The 19,071-nt window shown below is 30.3% G+C and overlaps 1 protein-coding gene across 1 annotated transcript; it reads right to left on the bottom strand.

Moving 5' to 3' along the window:
• Positions 1-6,666: 6,666 nt before the first annotated feature.
• LOC117182237 (probable C-mannosyltransferase DPY19L1) lies at positions 6,667-18,766 on the bottom strand. Its single transcript, XM_033375330.1, has 9 exons — positions 18,562-18,766; positions 18,331-18,443; positions 17,386-17,523; positions 17,206-17,274; positions 16,463-16,798; positions 11,010-11,832; positions 10,300-10,462; positions 10,084-10,212; positions 6,667-7,385 (listed from the first exon to the last, which is right to left on the bottom strand). Exons 1-9 carry the CDS (start codon positions 18,680-18,682, stop codon positions 7,172-7,174), a joined length of 2,106 nt encoding a protein of 701 aa, XP_033231221.1. The 5' UTR covers positions 18,683-18,766; the 3' UTR covers positions 6,667-7,171.
• Positions 18,767-19,071: the final 305 nt, after the last annotated feature.

The following is a 19,071-nucleotide window of genomic DNA, read 5'->3' as shown; positions in this document are numbered from 1 at the left end:
TCTTGGGTAGAATTTGTATACCTGGTCATCATTTCTTATAACTATTGTCATGAACAAAACCATTCAATTAAGAAATTCAATTTTTTTTAAATTGTATTAACTTATAGCACAAAATAGAACTTTACATGCTCGTGATATTTTCTCGTATACACGTTTGGAAATTTACAAAAAAAATTGTAATTGATTGCAGTGGTATCAATTATCCTAACTGAGCGTTTTTGTTAATCACAATTGTTATAAACAATAAGGGACAGATATCGAAAATGCTACCCAAGATAATCATATTATTTACGGTAAAATTAACGATATAAAAAAGGTAATCGCTAATAACTTGAAGATTGTGGCTTTTCGTGGAGAGCAGATTTATGAAAAATATATTGTTTATAAGGCCTTCAATAAATAATGGCCCGTCGAACAGAAAATATCACAGGAGTGAAAAGTTTAATCACGTGTTAAGGAATGACAAAAAGTAAATTAAAAAATCAATTCTGGTTATTGAGGGTCATTATTTATATCAACTGTTATAAACAATTTAGCAAGAGAAATTATGTACAATAAATTATGTTATTAATGGGAGATAAGAGTTTTGCAACAATTTTAAGCGGTATTGTGACACTGGTTCAAATCTTTCTGAGCAATAGATTGTGATGGAACGCTGTGCAAATATGGCAATTTTGTCGAAAAATCTTTTGTTTATAACGCTGTACAGTGTAAACGGTTCGTCCTACAAAAAGGTTCGAGATGCAAACAAGTTTTATTCTTGTTCAGCCAGGCTAAAAATGGTTCTATAAATATCGAAATTGTAAAAAACTAATAGAAATTATGATACACCATGACATGATTTTATACTCTATTTGAAGGTAATGTTTATAAGTAATGAAAATCTTACACTGAAAAAAAGGATTACTGGTACCAAGTGAATTTTACTTGGCTGAATTAAGTGAAAGTCCTATTTATTTTCAATGAAACATTTATTAGAGGCAATTGAAGACAAAAAATATACGTGTTACAGCAAATGAATGACTCATTGTTCCAAATGAATGTGTCATGAATTGGAATAAATATTTCCTTGAGACGGGGAAATATAAATTGAAGAAAAGAAATATATTTTAAGGTCAAACATGTATTTTATAGGTTCAAAAAACTATTTCCCCACAGAAAATTTTTGAATATTTGAAGCACAAAAATATATCTCTGATTCAAAACAATATTTGTTTGGCCTAGACTATGCGCGATTGCAATAAAGTAGTTTAGTACTTTAATTGTAGTACATATATTTTCATAAATAATCAGCTGGACTATTTTAGCCTAAATTATAATTACTATTGATATTAATATACATATTTAATTTAAACAAATCACATAATATAAAATCTTGATGAACCTGAAACAGATAAATTTGATGAAAAATCCACCCCCCGCAGGAATTGAACTTGGGTCCATCGAGTGTAATATCCACAGCATTAACCACGGCACTACCACAAAATGGAAATTGAGAGGCGGAAAATCGTGTTTAAACCTCACCATAAATACCGAAGAAATATTTCTTCAAATCAAAAACATGGTTATTTAATTTAACAATATATTTCTTCAATCTAAATAAGTATTCAATTGAACAATTTACGCCAAATTATTAAATTTTTGATAAAAAAAGATTACTTCGTTGGAATACATGTCAATTTGTTATGAACAATTTAATTCTAGTAATCAAATGAAATATTTTCTTCCACTGAAGAAATAAGAATTTATGTAAACACGATACCTTTTTCATCTAAATAAATGCTCCATTGCCATAAATGCATGAACCCTTTGGGTAAAAAAAATATATATTGTAATTTACTTATTATTGTGAATTAAAATATTATTTTTTTGATTTGAATAAACTTACATTGTTTATTAAAGTGTGGAAAAATTATTGATTAAAATGTGTCCCAAATCAGTTCAATTAATTGAACTCTTTGAATCAAATATATATTTCTTTGAACGACTAATCAGATTTCAACGAATCTAGACCGATGAATTAAGGAAATCATTTTCTTGAATGTAAGAAATATGTATTTCAGTCAAGAAAATACAGCGAAAGAATTAATTTTTTTAGATCAACAAAAGATATATACCTGGTTTAAATAAAAATGACTTCTGTTAAAGAATATTTTCTTGATGCTAAGAAATAGGATTCAAATAAATGCATTTACTTGGTGCTAAGAATTATTTTTTTCAGTGTAGGCCATAAATTATTATCAGTAATAAAAAAGAGCAGTTTTAAAGATATATTTTTTAATCTCAAGTGAACTCTTAATTTTGAGAGGATACTCTAGTTTCCTTCGACCACGCCATATAATTCTACAGAGTGTTTAAAAAGTCCCGGGACGGTTGGATATATCCTCAGGTAAAATATTTTTCAAAAAAGTGAAGGTCACTTCTGAAGTAAATTTTAACGAGGAATTAAATGGTGACCTTCATTTTGACCTTGAAGTTGACCTTCATGGCTTTTTGAATGTCAAATTTGTTTTTTTAAATGGAAACCCCCTTTTTTACATCTACAATCGATAGAGCGGAAAATTTTACGTTCAGGTACGTACCCAAGTCATAGGACAATTGTAACGTTCAAGGTCAGCTAGAGGTTATTTGAAATTTAAAAGTTTTTCAAGAGGTCAGTGTAATTCCTGAAGTAAATTTCAACGAGAAATTCATTGGTGAGCTCTGTATTGATCTTGCTTACAGCGTTTTGAATATTTTAAAATCATAAGGAAATTTTTCATTAAAAGTTCCTATACCGTTTTTCCATGCGAATATTACGAATCGAAACTAAATTTACGAATTACGAGTACATACTATCTTTCGCTAATAGATTATCATGGCGTAAGCTAAACTTTCGGAACGAGAGAGGGTATCTGTATTAATGAAGCGTTGTTGGAGAGATCGAGTTCGATCTTAAGATCAAGTTCGTTTGCTTTTCAATCACACTTTTCGTAATAAAGAAACGTTAAATCCTGTCTCAAAATCAACAATCAATTCATCAACTATCAAGGACCTTCAGAGAACTGGTCGACCAAAATCTGCAGGATCTGAGGAGATGCAGATGGACATAGCCCAAGCATTTCTTGAAAACCCACACCTTAGTTTACGTCGAGCTAGTGATGACCGTGATGTTGCTCCTGAGACGGTGCGAAATATTTTAAAAAGCATTAATTTCCATCCTTACAAAGTTCATCTGGTACAAGAGCTCAATGAAGACGATCCTGATCGTCGGGTTGAATTTTGTGAAATTATGATGGACAGAATTGATAGAGATCCTCCTTTCTTGTACAATACAGTATTTTAAGATGAATCTACCTTCACTTTGAAAGGCGAAGTTAACAGGCAAAATTCTAGATATTGGTCCGACACAAATCCTGATTGGATGTTGGAGTGTCACACGCAATATCCACAATAGATTAATGTTTGGGCCGGTATCTTGAATAATACATTGATAGGCCCTTTCCTTATCGATGGTAATCTCAATGTCCGTGCATATGAAGAGCTTCTCAGAAACCAAATTGTACGAAGAATAAGGGAGATTACATGCGATAATTTTCAAAATATTTGGTTCCAGCAGGACGGAGCAGCGGCTCATTACGGTAGGGTGGTTCGAGCATATTTGGATACTCAGTTCCCTCAAAGGTGGATTGGAAGAAGGGGTGAAATCGAGTGGCCTGCTAGATCTCCTGATCTGACGCCTCTCGACTATTTTCTTTGTGGTTATTTGAAGAGCAAAGTATACTCAACGCAACCGCAAAGCTTAGACGAACTGCAGAATCGGATTCTGCAACAGGCTACTTTGATTGATAGGGAGATGATTTGTAATGCTGTAACTCATTTTTACAATCGCATAGCTTTGTGTCAAGAAGCTCAAAGTTTTCAGTTCGAACATCTTCACTGACGCGTGAGAGGCAAGGGGAATCACGCTAATCAAGCACGCCAAAGGGAACAGAATTTACTAAGTCCACGTCGTTGTTCCTGGGTAATGCTAAACGTAAACGTAAACTGCTTGGAAAAAATCTTGAAAAACCCTTGAAGATCATCACCAAGATCAATACAGTGCTCACAAATGAATTTCTCGTTGAAATTTACTTCAGGAATTGCACTGACCTCTTGGAAAACTTTGTTAATTTCAAATAACCTCTACCTGACCTTGAACGCTACAATTGACCTATGACTTGGGTACGGACCTGAACGCAAAATTTTCCGCGCTATCCATTGAAGATATAAAAAAAGTCGGTTTCCATTTAAAAAAACCAAGTTGACCTTCAAAAAGCCATGAAGGTCAACTTTAAGGTCAAAATGAAGGTCACCATTGAATTCCTCGTTTAAATTTACTTCAGGAATGACCTTTACTTTTTTGAAAAATATTTTACCTGCGGAAATATCCAACCGTTCCGGGACTTTTTAGACACCCTGTATAATTTACCTCTGTGCACAATCTAATGATATCCCTGCTCTCTGTACGTACACATACTTCCCTTGAGTAGTAGGTTGTTTATTCTCCCACGTCACTTACATAATTATCTAAACATCCAGAGAAATCCAGTGCGAAAATTATTTCAAAAACAACATAATTTAACACTTTTTAAGTCTGTTTATTAAATTTTCAAAATCTTTCATTACAGCTACAAATTTTTGGCATTTACGTAATTTACCAATAAAAGTATCACATAATAGCTGCTATATTTTACATGTTACATAAAGAAAAGCACAATTAAATATGCATTACATTAACGATAATTAAAAAAAACATTAACGGTTTTATTGGCGACATACTTATTATTTTGGTAATTCAAAAGAAAGAATTTGAAATAAAATCGAATTACAATTTTAAAATAGTACATTTGTTCTAGTTTATTAATTAAGAAATAAAAGGCGATTAGTATTTGTAAAAGAGAAATAGGCATTCAATGGCACTTAAGTCATTTTTGCATATCATATTTTGATTTCTCTTTCTTGAATTTGTATTGCAATTATAGTGTAATAGCACATCGACATTTTTTTTTCTTTTTTTTAGAACTAAGACTGAAATCATAATTAATTAAATAAAGTGGAGTTAATAATTTTCTGGAAAACAGATCCTACATGTCTATAAAGTTATTATACATTCCTTTCGTGACACTCAACTTCTTACAATTCAGGAAAATCGCACATTTTCTACCAAATTTTTGCTTTACTCTGTGCTCACAACTATAAAGACAAAATCTCTTTCATTACTTTATCCTTAAATAAATATATTTATTGTCTTCGCACAATAAACCGTTCGAAAATCGTCTGGAGCAACTATTCGCATATTAAAATATATATATAACAGTCTTGTAACTGAAGCTCCTACAAGTAAATATCTTACATATTTTTTCTTGTAAATATTATTTTGATATTAATTCTTATTATTGTATTGCACTTGCAAAATTATAAAAAATTATACTCTGAAAGCTCAATGCAAATTCAGAAGAATTTAAAAATAATTAATCCAATGATAAGACCAAGAAGTAGTATAAGGAGACCCAACTCCTATTGCTGCCTTCGGAAAAGTTGGACGCATAGATTCGGATTTAGTTAGTTGGCATCATTATTAGCGCCTCTTGCGGAAAAGCGTTAAAACACAAGTTTTACCAAGTTTATTATTTCTAATTAAAAGCTTTCCAAAATTTTACCTTTTCAGATTTAATTTTGAAAATTGGACAATTTAATTAGAAAAAATTTGATATTTTATCATTTCTAATTTAAAGCTTACAAAACGAAACAATTTTATTTTATATATAAGAATTGCAAATGCAATTTTGAAAATTCGATCATTTAAAATTCAATGGAATTAAAACTGTATTATTTCTAATTAAAAACGTTCGAAATTGAAAAATTTCAGATACAAATTTTTTTTAATGGACAATTTAAATATAAAGGAGCAGAAATTGTATTATTTCTAATTCAAAGCATTTAAAATTGAACATTCTTATTTTAAATTTTGAAAATTCGCAAGAACTTTCTTCTGAAGATTATCCTTTAGTTCTACATTTTATTATTTGGTTGAAAATTTAATAATTTTCTTAAAAAGACATCCATTTTGGTGTCAAGATTCAACTGGAATCTTCTTTGCATGAAAATTTAACTATTATGAAAAAGCTTTTTTTATTTAATGCATCTGATTTAGGAGAAATTTCATCTTTCTTGAATAAAAATACTGGATGAAAATTCAACTACTTTTTAAAATTTTTTTTTTTTTTTATTTAATTAAAAATCCATCTGTTTTAAGAGAAATGTAATCTTGCTTGGATAAAAATGGAAATGTTTTATTGGAAATTAAAGTATTTTGTTAAAAAGTCATACTTTTTGGTTAAAAATTCGACCATGTTCTTGGAAATTTAACTATATCGCAGAAAGTTTATTTTTGTTTAAAATTTATATTTGCGTATGCACAAATGAATTAAAGTCTTTTCTTGATAAAAGTAACACTTAAAAAAGGTATTTTTTGCTGAAGTCATATTTTTCGCTTAAAAATTCCATTTTTATAGAGAAAATGTGTCTTCTGGCTTGAAGGTTCAATGATTCAGATAAACTTTAATTTATAAATTACATTCTGAATTACTGTTTTATTCCGTTTATGTAATATTCTATGTCAAAAATATTACAAGATTAAAATGCTGGTAATTGAATATTAATGATTTGAAATAAAAAATTAGTCAAGGTAAATCAGGGAATTTTGAAAATGTTCTCGGTTTCGCATTTTTCCGCAAGAGGCGTTACGGGCGATGCAAACTAGTTAAATCCGATTTCACGCGTCCAAGTTTTCCGGGAGTGGGGTCTCCTTTATACTACTACGTGGATAAAACATAATTTTTCCAACCCAGGAAAAGCTGTTTAAAGACAATGCTAAAATTTAAACCACATCTATATCATATTCGAAAATGCATAGCAACTGATCCATTTTTTATGCCATTCTAGCATTCAATTCTCACGTAATATACTTAAAAATAAAAAGTAGAAAAATTATTCGATGATTGATCGATGGTTCAATAATGCTAATAGGTAATCAGTTCTGCACTCTGTATAAATCAGCTAATGGAATATTATGAAAAAATAAGTTATAAATGCATAACGTTGGATTCTTGACTAAACTTCTAAAGGTAGAAAATAGGCACGATATTCGTTAGGACTGATAAGCAATCGTTTTTTGCGGTCTTATCTCGACGTACTTAGAATATTCTAGACTTAGAACAACGTAACCCCGATTCGAAAAAACTCTTCTGAAGAGATGGTTGTAACCCCGAAAAAGGATGGGACAAACTGGCGGTTTTCCGGATTTTTTGTCCTTTCCACTGTCGACTAAATCCATTAAGTCGACCATTCTGCATCCAGGTTTTCTGGAAATTGAAGAGGTTTCTGTAATTTCTCAAATTTCCAGGATTCATATGCAATTTTTCTGATACCTACAATATTCATATAGGATTGTTCTTAAATAATTTTTTAATGCTTCTATCATTTATTTCATATAATAGTTTAATTTCTTCAAATTCCTAACTGAACATGTATTTTTTGCAATAAAATGTAATAGACTCAATTCAACACCTAAAATTTTATTTAGATGTAACAAAGAACTTTTTGGCCCGTTAATTTTGTTGTAAACATTTTCTTGTAAAAATGTGTAATTATTTGTACAATTATGTTTGCAGTCGTAAAAACTTTTTATTTGTTCTATAACAAATTACAATTTTCACATTATTGTTCTGCATAAATATAATTGATTGCATTTTAGGAAAATTGTAATAATCTACTCAAATTTTGTAGACAATTATCGAAAACTACAAACACGTATAAATAAGTAAATTATCTCTAAAAAAGGCAGGGAAATCTACGACCCCAAAGGGCAGATTAATTTTTTTTATCCATTCTCTAGTGAACATGTATTTTTACAAGAAAATACAATAAAGTAAAATAATGGGAAAATTGTATTTGCTGCAAAAACTGTGAAACAGGGCCTTTTGTAAAATCGTTGGAATTCTAGGAAAATTGAAATTTCTGGTAATTTTTCTCAGTATTTAAAAAAAAAATCGTAAATGCAGAAAATATCAATTTTCACGTAATCGTACTTCAATGTACTTTATTGTGAAAATACATATCCATAAGGATTTTTAAAAGAAAATTCCTAGTTTCTATAAATACTTTTAAATTTCTATAACTTCTACAAAACCTATATGAAAAAATCTGCCCGCTACGCGGGCACATTGTCATCGCGCGCTTCTCACTTCGCTCGCAAGTTTGAGCGCGCCTAGGACGCGTAACTGTTGGTTCTCGTGCTTTGCGCTCGATTATGTATTTACCTCGCGTCACGCGCTGTAATTGTTAATTCTCTTTCGTTAAAGGAGAGTTTGAGCGCACCTACGGCACGTGCCTGATGGCAATCGCACTCCGCACTTAGTCTTTGCATTTCCTCCGCATTCGGGCACAGACCTTTTAAAATCAAAGGTGAACGGAGCGACAACTGTAATTTTGTGATTTTGAACTCTCTTTTGTTAAAGCTCTTTTGGCTTTAACGAACACATTCTCATCACGTATCTCGTGCTTCGCACTCGATTTTGTCCAACATGTCAACTTTTCTACATTATACACAACACTTTTATATCAATTATGATACATTTTTTATGTAACTCTGCCAGGGATTACTTATTACAAAATTACAAAATAACGAACAACTGTTGTCTGGTAATTTAAGTTCATACCTCGTGTCGTTTTTTGAAAACAAATTTAATATTTTTATTTAAAATGTTATTTTTTACGTCTAAAGAAAAAACTAACTGCCCTATCAAAAATTATAGCTCTTTTTTGGATGAAAAATTTTTGTCTCATTTTTTTCGTAGCTTATATCGAAAATTCATTCATAATCAATTTGTAGTTCTTTCCAGGGTGCGCAATTTGAGCTTTTTCACTTTTTTCGTAACTTGCATAGTTTGACCAAAAAATGGAATTTTTCATTATTTTTGGTACAATCAAATTTGGAATGTTCAAATTTCGACCAAATTAAAAAAAAATTGTTATCGTAGTCCTGTAGGGCTTTCAAAAAGCAAAGTTTTTCTTCTCCTGGATTTTTTTTATATCATGCGTTGTTTGACTTAAAATGTTCATTTCAATTTGTTTTTTTGGATTTTGAAAATGCTCTAACTCTGACAATTTTCTTTTTATAGAAAAAAATAAGGGATAAATTGTTTGAGTTTCTGAGTACTATGAACAACCGTACATAGAATTTTTAAATCTTGAAAAAATGTGGTTTCAAAATTTTTTTGTATGATCAAATTTGGAATCTTCAACTTTTTGACCAAATTGAAAAAGTTGTTGTCATAATCTTGTAGGGCTTTCAAAAAGCAATGTTTTTCTTTTCCAGAATTTTTTTCTTATCATGCCTTGTTTGGCCTAAATTGTTCATTTTAGTTTGTTTTTTTTCGAAAAAAGTCATTAGGATAAATTGTTACATTTTTTGAATACTATGTATAACCATAAAGAGAATTTTTGAATTTTTGAAAAAGTGGTCTCAAAAACATTTAAAAAGTGCCCACTTTTTAAATTCTCATCCAAAATGGCTTGCTAACGAACATGACCTTTAGTTTAGGACACTAAACGAGTGTACCAAAGGGCAATCTAATAGATTACTTTTTTCAAAAGTAATCGTGTTCACAGACAGACAGACACATTCGTAAAAACCTGTTTTTCGGATTCAGGGGGTCTCAAAACGTGGACATTTTACAAAAACTGGGGGGGGGGGTCAAATTTTACAGAAATCTAATACCTTCTCTGATGAGAATGTAAAAATACAATTTTTAAACTAACGCAGAACAAAATCTGCGACCCCATTTAGTACAACAATGCGAAATTTATCATTTTTGATAAAAATTGGTAATTAATTTACAATTTCGTAAAATTGTCTGACTTCTATTAAAAACTGTACTTTTTATAAAATTTTTGTCCCGTTTTACTTTACCATAGGTTACTGCGTTTTATTGTGAAAATGCATTTCAACTAAGTCTGTTAAATTAAATAAGAATAAAAATAAATGAATTTTTAACTTACACATTCCCAAAACCAAAACATAAACTTTCGTCCAAAACTATATAATCAACATGAAGATTTCTCAAAGTTTCATAAACGACTGATGGTTCCTTTCTGCTAAATATCTCGTAGACTTTTATCGTTCGACCTCTAAAAATTACAAAAATTAATTTGGTTTGAGGAAACATTTTTTAAAAATGAATTTGAAAAAGCAAAGATACTTTAAAAGTTGCTTACCGCATTTCTTTACTTTCGTAATAAGGATTATTCACAATTGGCCTGCCTGTGGATAGCATCAGGTTTGCCATCAGGGACATTTTTCCAGCAAATACTGCAGATTTTGGGGTTTTTGCTTTTATCCATTCAAATAATTCTTCCTGTTCAATGTTACTGTATTGAGCTAAAAGCGAAAAATCATAACTATATTCATTTGTTAAATTTTCTTCCGAAAAGAGGTAGAGATGGATAAACATTTACAAATCATATAAGTTTTCAACAATAAAATTTGCTTTCCAAAACATCTATTTTTTTAGGGAATTTTTAATTGGAAACTTTTTATTCTTGAAGCTCAAAAAGTTTCAAAAATATCGGAACGATTGTTGTAAAATATATTTAACTTTCAATGTTAAATGTAGTTTTATTTAAAAAAAATGTTTTGAACCAAGTTCACTTATAAAATATATTAAAACCGGAATCCAAAATTTGTCAAAAATTAACACGAGGCGAATTATCTCAATTCTGGAAAGATTTTAAGGAAATAATAATAAATAGATAGATGACTTGATTTTTACAGAATGTTGTACTGGATATTGTATTCAAAAGCTTGAAGATATTGTTTTGTACATAATGTATTAACTTCAAATGGCCTACTCTATAAAGTGGCTTACTCTTGCACAGTTCCTCCTATTTTTATTATAAATTATCATGGATTTTGCACATATACACACCAACATGACTTCTTTCTTCCTGAAGTCTTTGGATTCCATTGTAGGTCATCAAAGCTAAAATTAGAACAACCAAGGCTCCTCTGGAAGCTTCACCTTTAATTCCAAATTTGCCAAGATATCTTTTCCCGGCAACCAATGCACCAATTATGCACAAATGTGGTGTCATAAAAAGCTTCAGTCTCATGATAAAAAATGCCATTACAATAAAAGCTCCACATTGCAAAGCATTGTAAGCCACTTCAGGTTCAATGCAATCAGGATAACCTTCTTTCTTAAAATTTCTGTACCAGTAATAAATTGTGATCACCCCAGCAAGGATAACAGTAGGCAAAAGTGCAGTCATTATTATCGTTTTGTAAGTCTCGTACTGCAGGAAATCAAATTCAACAGAACAGGTGTACAACATCGTGTGGAAATTTTTGTAATTTGTGATCTTTGATTTGAGTAGATCGAAAATATGATTATCGTCTTCTGACTTCATGATATATGACTTTGTCATGATTGTGGAAACTAACGTGGAAATAATTTCTATCCAGACAGTGCTCGATGAACTGAAGAAGTGAGACAGTTTTTCACTGATAAATTCGCAGTACACATGGTTGAAGAGAAGGCACCAGTACAAGGATTGAGATAGAAGAGTGTTTTCTGAATCCATAATTATAATTAAAGCTGAGAGTACATGAATTATAAACATTTTTCGACACAAATCCCGAGGGATTATTTTGATCCATTTCAGAAATAGCAAAGCTACAATTTGGGTGAAGAAAATGAACTGGGAAAATTGCCATGTTTGGAAACTGTATATCATAGCCATAATGATGTCCTGTAAAAAAATAGTTTTATTTTATGTCGACTTATACAAACTCTATGTTAAAAGAACCTCTTTTGGAGCGTATGTCTAAAACGACCATTCGGTCGTTAGTCTTGACGATAAATGCCGAATCCAAAAGAAGATAGGTTTAATAATTAAATAATCTTGAGCTTAGGAGATTCTTTAGAATTAATTCTAGTTCACTCGAGTTTCTCGTAACTATCCGGGTTCCCTGAATTCTTCTTAATTGAAAAAATACTCTGAAGTCTATGCATTCTCGCTGATTTCAATCAATTCTCTGCATTTTTTTAAATTCCTTGTATACTTCTGAATTATCTACGTTTCTTATATTATAGTGAAGTCCTTGGGATTTCCCGAATTCCAAGATTTCTACTAAGTTAAGGAATTCCAAGAACTTCAAAATTATGCGAAGAATTAAGGGAGTTTCAACGAATTGAAAGGAATTAAGAAATTCAAGGGATTCAGAAGAATTTCATAAATTCAAAGAATTCGACATATTCAAGGGATTTAAAATAATACAAGGAATTTAGAGAATTTAGAAGAATTCAAGGAATTCATTCAGATAATTCAGGGAATTCAGAAGAACTTTGCTGTTTGTCAAGCATGACTGAAAAACTTAATTAATTCTAGGAACGACTTAAATGGGAGTTATTTAAGTAGGATTCCCTGTGGAACAATAAATAATATACCAAACCAGAGACCATTCATTAATCAACATGTGTGGTGGCTTTATATCAGGGGGAATTTACTATTTTATAACTCCGGACACTTCACGCGCAATAATGCGTAATAATGCTTAATAGAGGAATTACTCCGTGCAGGGTTTTTACGAGTGAGTTCCCCTTCGGTTTTATACGAAAATTCTCAGAGAGGTTCCTCTAACATGGAGGTACCAATTTATTTTGTTCATAACTTTTTGTTTTTATAATTTTTTTATATATGTGCGTCCGCATGAAAAGGTTCCTAATGGCCAGTTCTAGTTTATGAGAATATTTCACGCCCGAAGAAACAGTAAAATATGGACTAGTGTTTAATTACAAATTTATTTGATCGGAATGTATATAGAAGACTGGATGAAATTCTTTTTCTGAACTCGCGGGTAAAATACAGATCACAATCGCTAGAATAATTTTTACAAGTAATGCTCAGACGAATTGCAATTCATTTTCTTACAACATAAATAAACCTTCGACACTTGACTGCCGTATTTATACAGTCGACGCTATTTACCTTGCCGTGCATGGGACCGTTGGGGAGTAATTTTCCCTGAAACGATGTCCCCTCACTCTCGAGTCTAATCTTGATGCGTGGTGTTTGATGTGAATTGTTTTGATCGCTACGTAAGTTGCCACGCGCGTATCTGTGTTTACAAACAGTGAAAGTTCGATTTTCAGAATACATATTGTAGAAGTATTTATCACACATTTGGTTCCAGAAAAATTGTGAGTACATCGTTCTCTCGCAGAATAAACGGAAAAAGTAGGTTAACATTGACGAATTATTGATATACCTTTGATAAAATTTGCCATACTTGAGGTTATCTCATTTGACAAGGATATTATCAATAGACATAAGTATTATATGATTTCGAAATTCTTTTATAAGCCTCATTAACAAAGCATACGATAACTTTTTGCACTTTAAAATTGCCCTAAAAGTCTTAAACCATTGACGGCAACGTAAATAGCGAGCGAAATAATTCTTGGATGCCGAGCCGTCGCGGTCGTGGTGGGGGAAGAGCTCGACCTAGGGCTAGGGGAAGCGGCAAGGTAAGTAGCGTCGACTGTATTATGATACTTTATAATGAGAACTATAAAAAACAGAAAATTATCGATTTAAATGATTTAAAGTATGTAATAAAAACTAATTATGCAATCAGGAAAATAGGGTAATTTTTAGAAAATGAGGCGAATAATAGGAGAATGAATTCTTACCACATTGAAATTAATATTAAACGCTTTAAATTCCTAACCAATTAGTAAAAATATTGCCCTTTCAGAAAAATGGATGAGTTATTAACCAAAAAGATTAATTTTCAACCAAGAAGATAATTGAAAAAAAACGAATTTTCAATAAAATATATGAATTCTCAACCAAATAGTTCAATTTTCTGCTGTAAAATGTTAATTCTTAATCAAAATTAGAATACACTGGGGATCCCATTCAACTATGTCGGTCCGTGAATTGGTGCCACTCGTAGTCAAGCGTGACAAATAGGAGGGCCATTGAGGACCATGCTCAAAATCGCACTTAAATAGGATTTTTAGTGTAGTTAAATTTTCAGTTAAAACCATTAATAACAAAAAGAAATATTTCTATTAAAATCGTTAAATTTTCAGACAGAGATTAATTTTTTTACTAAAATGATGCGTCTTCAACCAAAAAATGATTTTTTAACCAAATAGTTTCCCGTTCAACCCAGCAGTTGAATTTTCAACCAAAAAATCTGAATTCTCGCCGAGAAATAAAAAATATTTACTATTTTAATAAAAAAATACGAATATTAAAGAAAATTGTTCAATTTTAAGCCAAAACTGATTAGTAATTTTCAACCAAACAGTTGCATTTTTAAACAAAGGAATGGAATTTCTACAACAAGAGATGAATTTTCAATGTGATAAGAAGAATTTTTAACAAAATATATTAATTTTCAAACAAAAAGTTTAAGTTTCTACTAAATAAAAGATAAATTTTTAATAAAAAATGGAATAATTAAATTTTCAGTTAACAATTAAATTTTTTACAAAATAGTTTAAATCTCAACCAAAATAGATTATTAATTGTCAACCAACCAATTGCATTTTTAACCAAATATCTTTTAGAAATTTCTTTTAGAATCAAGTTTTTGTATGAAACTCATCTTCGAAAATTTCCACGTCATTAAGTATAGTTAAAGATTAAATTTATCAAAGATTTGAATATGTAGACACGCGCGATTTCCGATCGATTTTCTATATTAAATGCACATTTATTTTCTGAAATACAATTCAATAAAAACTACAATACTTTCTTAAGACTTTCTTGCCTATCTCGCGTTGTTATGCTAAAAATATAAAATTTTTTAAGCATTTTTGGTGGATAAAAGAAAAAATCCTACAAATCTTTTCTGTTTTTTACGTTACTCGCGTCTTTTGGTGTGATATTGAAATTTTCGATTTTTGCAAAGAGATTTCAAAGAGATTTTTTGGAATTTTGAAAAGCTGAAATTCCTCCAAAAACGTTTTCCCAACCCTCACGTCGATTGACTAAAAATGTGAATTTTCGATTCTTTTCATTGTATTTTCGATGCAAAAAATCAAAAGACGAGTCCTATCAAAAGATGGTTACTGGTTTTCGGCTTCAGGAGGTCTCAAAACGTGGAGATACGCTGACAAAGTGAGGTGTGAAATTTCGGACGATTCTAATATTTCTCAGTCACAAATGATGAGAATGTGAGAAAATGAATGTTCAAAAAAAGTTAATTTTTGAGCAAGAAAGCAAAATTTTCAAATAAAGAGTTTAATTTTCAACCAAAAGAGATACATTTTTATCAAAAGAGTTGAGCTTTGAAGTTGAAGGTTGAATGTTTTCAAACAAATTTAGCTTTTAATCTCGAAAAGAATAATGTTTAACAAAAAAGGTAACTCTTAGCCAAAACAGCAGAATTTTTAACAAATCGTTGCATTTTAAACCTAAATAGATGAATTTTCTACCAAAAGAGATAAATTTTAAAAAGAGATGAATTTAAAAAATGGAGTTTTAAAGCTAAAAATACGAATGTTTTAGAAAAAATTGACTTTTAATCCCTTTCAGCCAGAAAAATGAATTATGAACCAAATAGGTGAATTTTGCAGGGAAAAAATAATTTCTAACGAAACAGTTTTCAGACAAGTTTTTAATTGCATTTTAAGCCAAATTGTTTAATTTTCAATCGAAACGTCGGAATTTTAAACAAAAGATTAAACTGTAACCAGATATAATTGTATTTTCAAACAAACAGTTTAACTTTAAATCCAAAAAGACAACTTGTTTCGAAACAGTTGAATTTTCAACAAGGAACTTTAATTATTCCGTTCTAATAATTCAGTTCGCCTTTAATAAAATAAAAATAAAATAATTAAACAAAAACAATAAAAAGGGAAAGTTTCTTGAAAATAGGGGGAATTATTTTTTAAAAAAGAGAAAAGAGACGAATAGAGGAAAGAGCATGAAGTGTGATATTGAATAGCATAGATTATTACAGATTTCATACGTAGATTAATTAAATTTTTTTTTGTTTTAGAAAAAAAATCTACAATAAGGATCCTTTTATTTCAAAAAAGTGATTTTAGTGTATTTTTATTTAAAAAGTGACTAAACACTGAATCGAAAAAAATTACTGAAAGTGTGGCAGCCATGGCGCTTAAGAAATTTGCATTCGTTTTTATCGAAAAGCGTTTTTTAGAAGATTTAACTTGAAAAAGGCGACAACTCATTTTTCAACTTTGGGCTTAAAATTCAGAGAATTTTTCTGACTCTATAATCTTATACGTAACTTCATATCGGCAAAGAAAGCCCTTTTCGTGCGTACGCCCACATATAATTAATTATTTTACCATTACTAAGGTCCGACAAAAATGTATGAATAGTGAATAATACTGACCGTGTATGTGTACAATTTGGTCAATTTCGACTTGATTTCTCGATGTCCTCTTATAAATTCTGTAACTCTGTACATTTGGTAAAGTAAGGCCGGATAGGCAAAACTTTCCCTTAAAGCTGGAGTCCATTGGACTCTCGTGCACTCATTGTGGTTATAAAAAAAGGAAAATATTGCAAGTAATCCTCCATAAATTGAATCGCTCAAATATGTAGCATAGAGAAAAATAATTGTGCCAGTCAAGGTTGCATGGTACCAAACAATTTCCAGGTAAAAATAAATAGGTACCCCCAACCCTTCGCAACTCATTACAGGTGGAAGATCGTTTCCTCTTTCAATCTGTAATTATTTTTTTATTTCATTATTCTTTTAAGGTCGTGTAATACATAACCGATTCCTACCTTATCGAATTTTGTTAGCAACTTTTCAAAAGAATAATTTTATTTGTATTTCAAAAAATGTAGGACAACACAAACGTTCCGCAGTGTTTTTCGTTTAATTTTCAAAAATTTCAACTCGATATCTCAATTCGAGTGGACGTAAACTGTTGCGGGAAAATGCCGTTAAAGTAAGTAATAGATATTTGTTTATAAAATACAAAATTCGTTATAAAATGTATTAACCTGAATTACTAGATACAGCCGAATCTAATAAAAACCAATTATAATTCCAATTAATACAAATGTCTAGGTATTGTTAATAATTCATTAAATTAAGAAATCGTTGAATTCAAATCTTAAAAATACCTGCCAGCATTGAGGTCTTGATAAAAGACCGCTGCTTTTTCCAATATGATAAAGGGATCCTGCTATGGTCTGCAAGATATAATTCGTTACTAGAATAGTTAATATATAATATTATGAAAAATATAATAGTGTTTATTTTCAATAAATAAATAATTAATTAAATTTAATCTTATTTGTAACCTCAGGTAAAATGCTGTATTTATGGGTGGCATCAATGACATTTGGATATTCAGAAATGTTATCAGATTCGATTCTTTCGAAACCAATGTTGAGATTATCTGCCTCTGCAAGGGTTTTATAGTAGGAATAGTACATTCCCTGAAAAATGATAATTATACATTATTTTTAGTACAACTGTGGAATAATATTTTTTCTATTTTAATAGATGTAATTCGAAACGAAAACTAGTATATTCCTTGAAAAATGATGATTTTAATTTATAAATTATGTTTGGAAGGAATATGGGTTAAATCATTGTTCTGTTTTTATAAAGAAAAGTTTAAACAAAATCTGGTATATTGCCTGAAAATGATGAACATAAATTATTTTTATGACTATTGAATAATAATTTTTCTGTTTTATATATATAAATATATATATATATATATATATAATGATAATTATAAATTATTTGTATTGCAGCTATGGAATAAATCATTTTTCTGATTTTATAACGAAGTGTCTCGTCGTCCCGAAATTCGGAAAGACTATATTCAATATCTTTCACAAGCTTGGCTTATTTTTCTGAACGACTTGACAACGTTTTTTTTATGAATAAAATTTGAAAGAAAATCTTAAAACCATTTATTAGAAAAAAAATCAAAGAAAACCCATAAAATTTAATGTTTAGTCAGAGCAATTATAGTAATATAGCAAAATACTATTCATGAATAGGTAAATTTTCTTAAAATTTATTTTTAAAAATACACGACATAAAAAATTTTTAAAGCAAGCACAAAATTTTGAAAAAGGACAAAGTTATGGTTTTGGAGTGACGTTCATTACTTTAAGGTTATGTCAACAAGGTGAAATATTTTTCTCATAAAGCAACCGCTTTTACACTTAAGAAACATAATATATAAACTTCATACCTCAAGAGTTGACTAATTTTTTTTAATTATTTACCATTTCAGTTCTAAATGACATTTCCCTTTCAATATCTGAAAGATGAGAGAAGTGTCTGTCATTTTCAAAAAGCGTTGACACATGCCAGCCATGTAGGAATCCAAAGCCAAGCCCTATAATTATAGAAACGAATATTTCATATTTAATACAAAAATAATAGTTTATATGAATACACTTGTAGAATTATGTAATTGTCATGGGGATGAAAAAGTGCGGTTTAATGAAGCTTACCGAGAAGTGTCACCGCCATTCTGTAACAGAAGCCGGCTCCCAAATCTGCCTTTTTTTCTCCATTTTTATGTTTTTTCTCAATTTTTGCTCCCACATTTGAATCTTCTTTTGTAGAACTCATGGGATTGTTGAATAGGCAAGAGTAATTTTACAAAAATATGTGTACATAACTGCGTGACTGCGGCCAAAGTGTATATTAGGTGCCGATAGTTCTGGTCAGTTCTGGTTCTTTATATAGAGGGCAGCAAGGACTAATGGCAGTGTTTAAAAAAATACCGGTTTCTAATTCAATTTATTTCAAATTAAAATAATACATAGTTGCTTCCTGTTTTGATGAAATTCCGAACTTTTGAAGAATTTTGTTCAATTTATAGAGTATTTTAACAATAAGAATGGATCCTGCTATGCCGAATAATAATTCTGGGTCCGAACTTAACCATTAGCTGCCAACACTTCCCTGGAATCACATAACTGACACACTGGGCTCAGAGCGACCCCCGCGAGAAAAAT

The sequence above is a fragment of the Belonocnema kinseyi genome, chromosome 10 (assembly GCF_010883055.1).
Source record: "Belonocnema kinseyi isolate 2016_QV_RU_SX_M_011 chromosome 10, B_treatae_v1, whole genome shotgun sequence".
NCBI classification, from domain to species: Eukaryota; Metazoa; Arthropoda; class Insecta; order Hymenoptera; family Cynipidae; genus Belonocnema; species Belonocnema kinseyi.
The sequence above is the reverse complement of the archived record's forward strand: the minus strand, read 5'-3'. Positions and strand labels throughout refer to the sequence as shown.

Coding starts and splice junctions, on each gene's coding strand:
- LOC117182237 (XM_033375330.1), bottom strand. CDS start 18,682: ATGAGTTCTACAAAAGAAGATTCAAATGTGGGAGCAAAAATTGAGAAA. Junction 10,213..10,299: donor TACGAAAGTAAAGAAATGCG/GTAAGCAACTTT, acceptor TGTAATTTTTAG/AGGTCGAACGATAAAAGTCT. Junction 7,386..10,083: donor TGTTTTGGTTTTGGGAATGT/GTAAGTTAAAAA, acceptor TTCAATTTCCAG/AAAACCTGGATGCAGAATGG.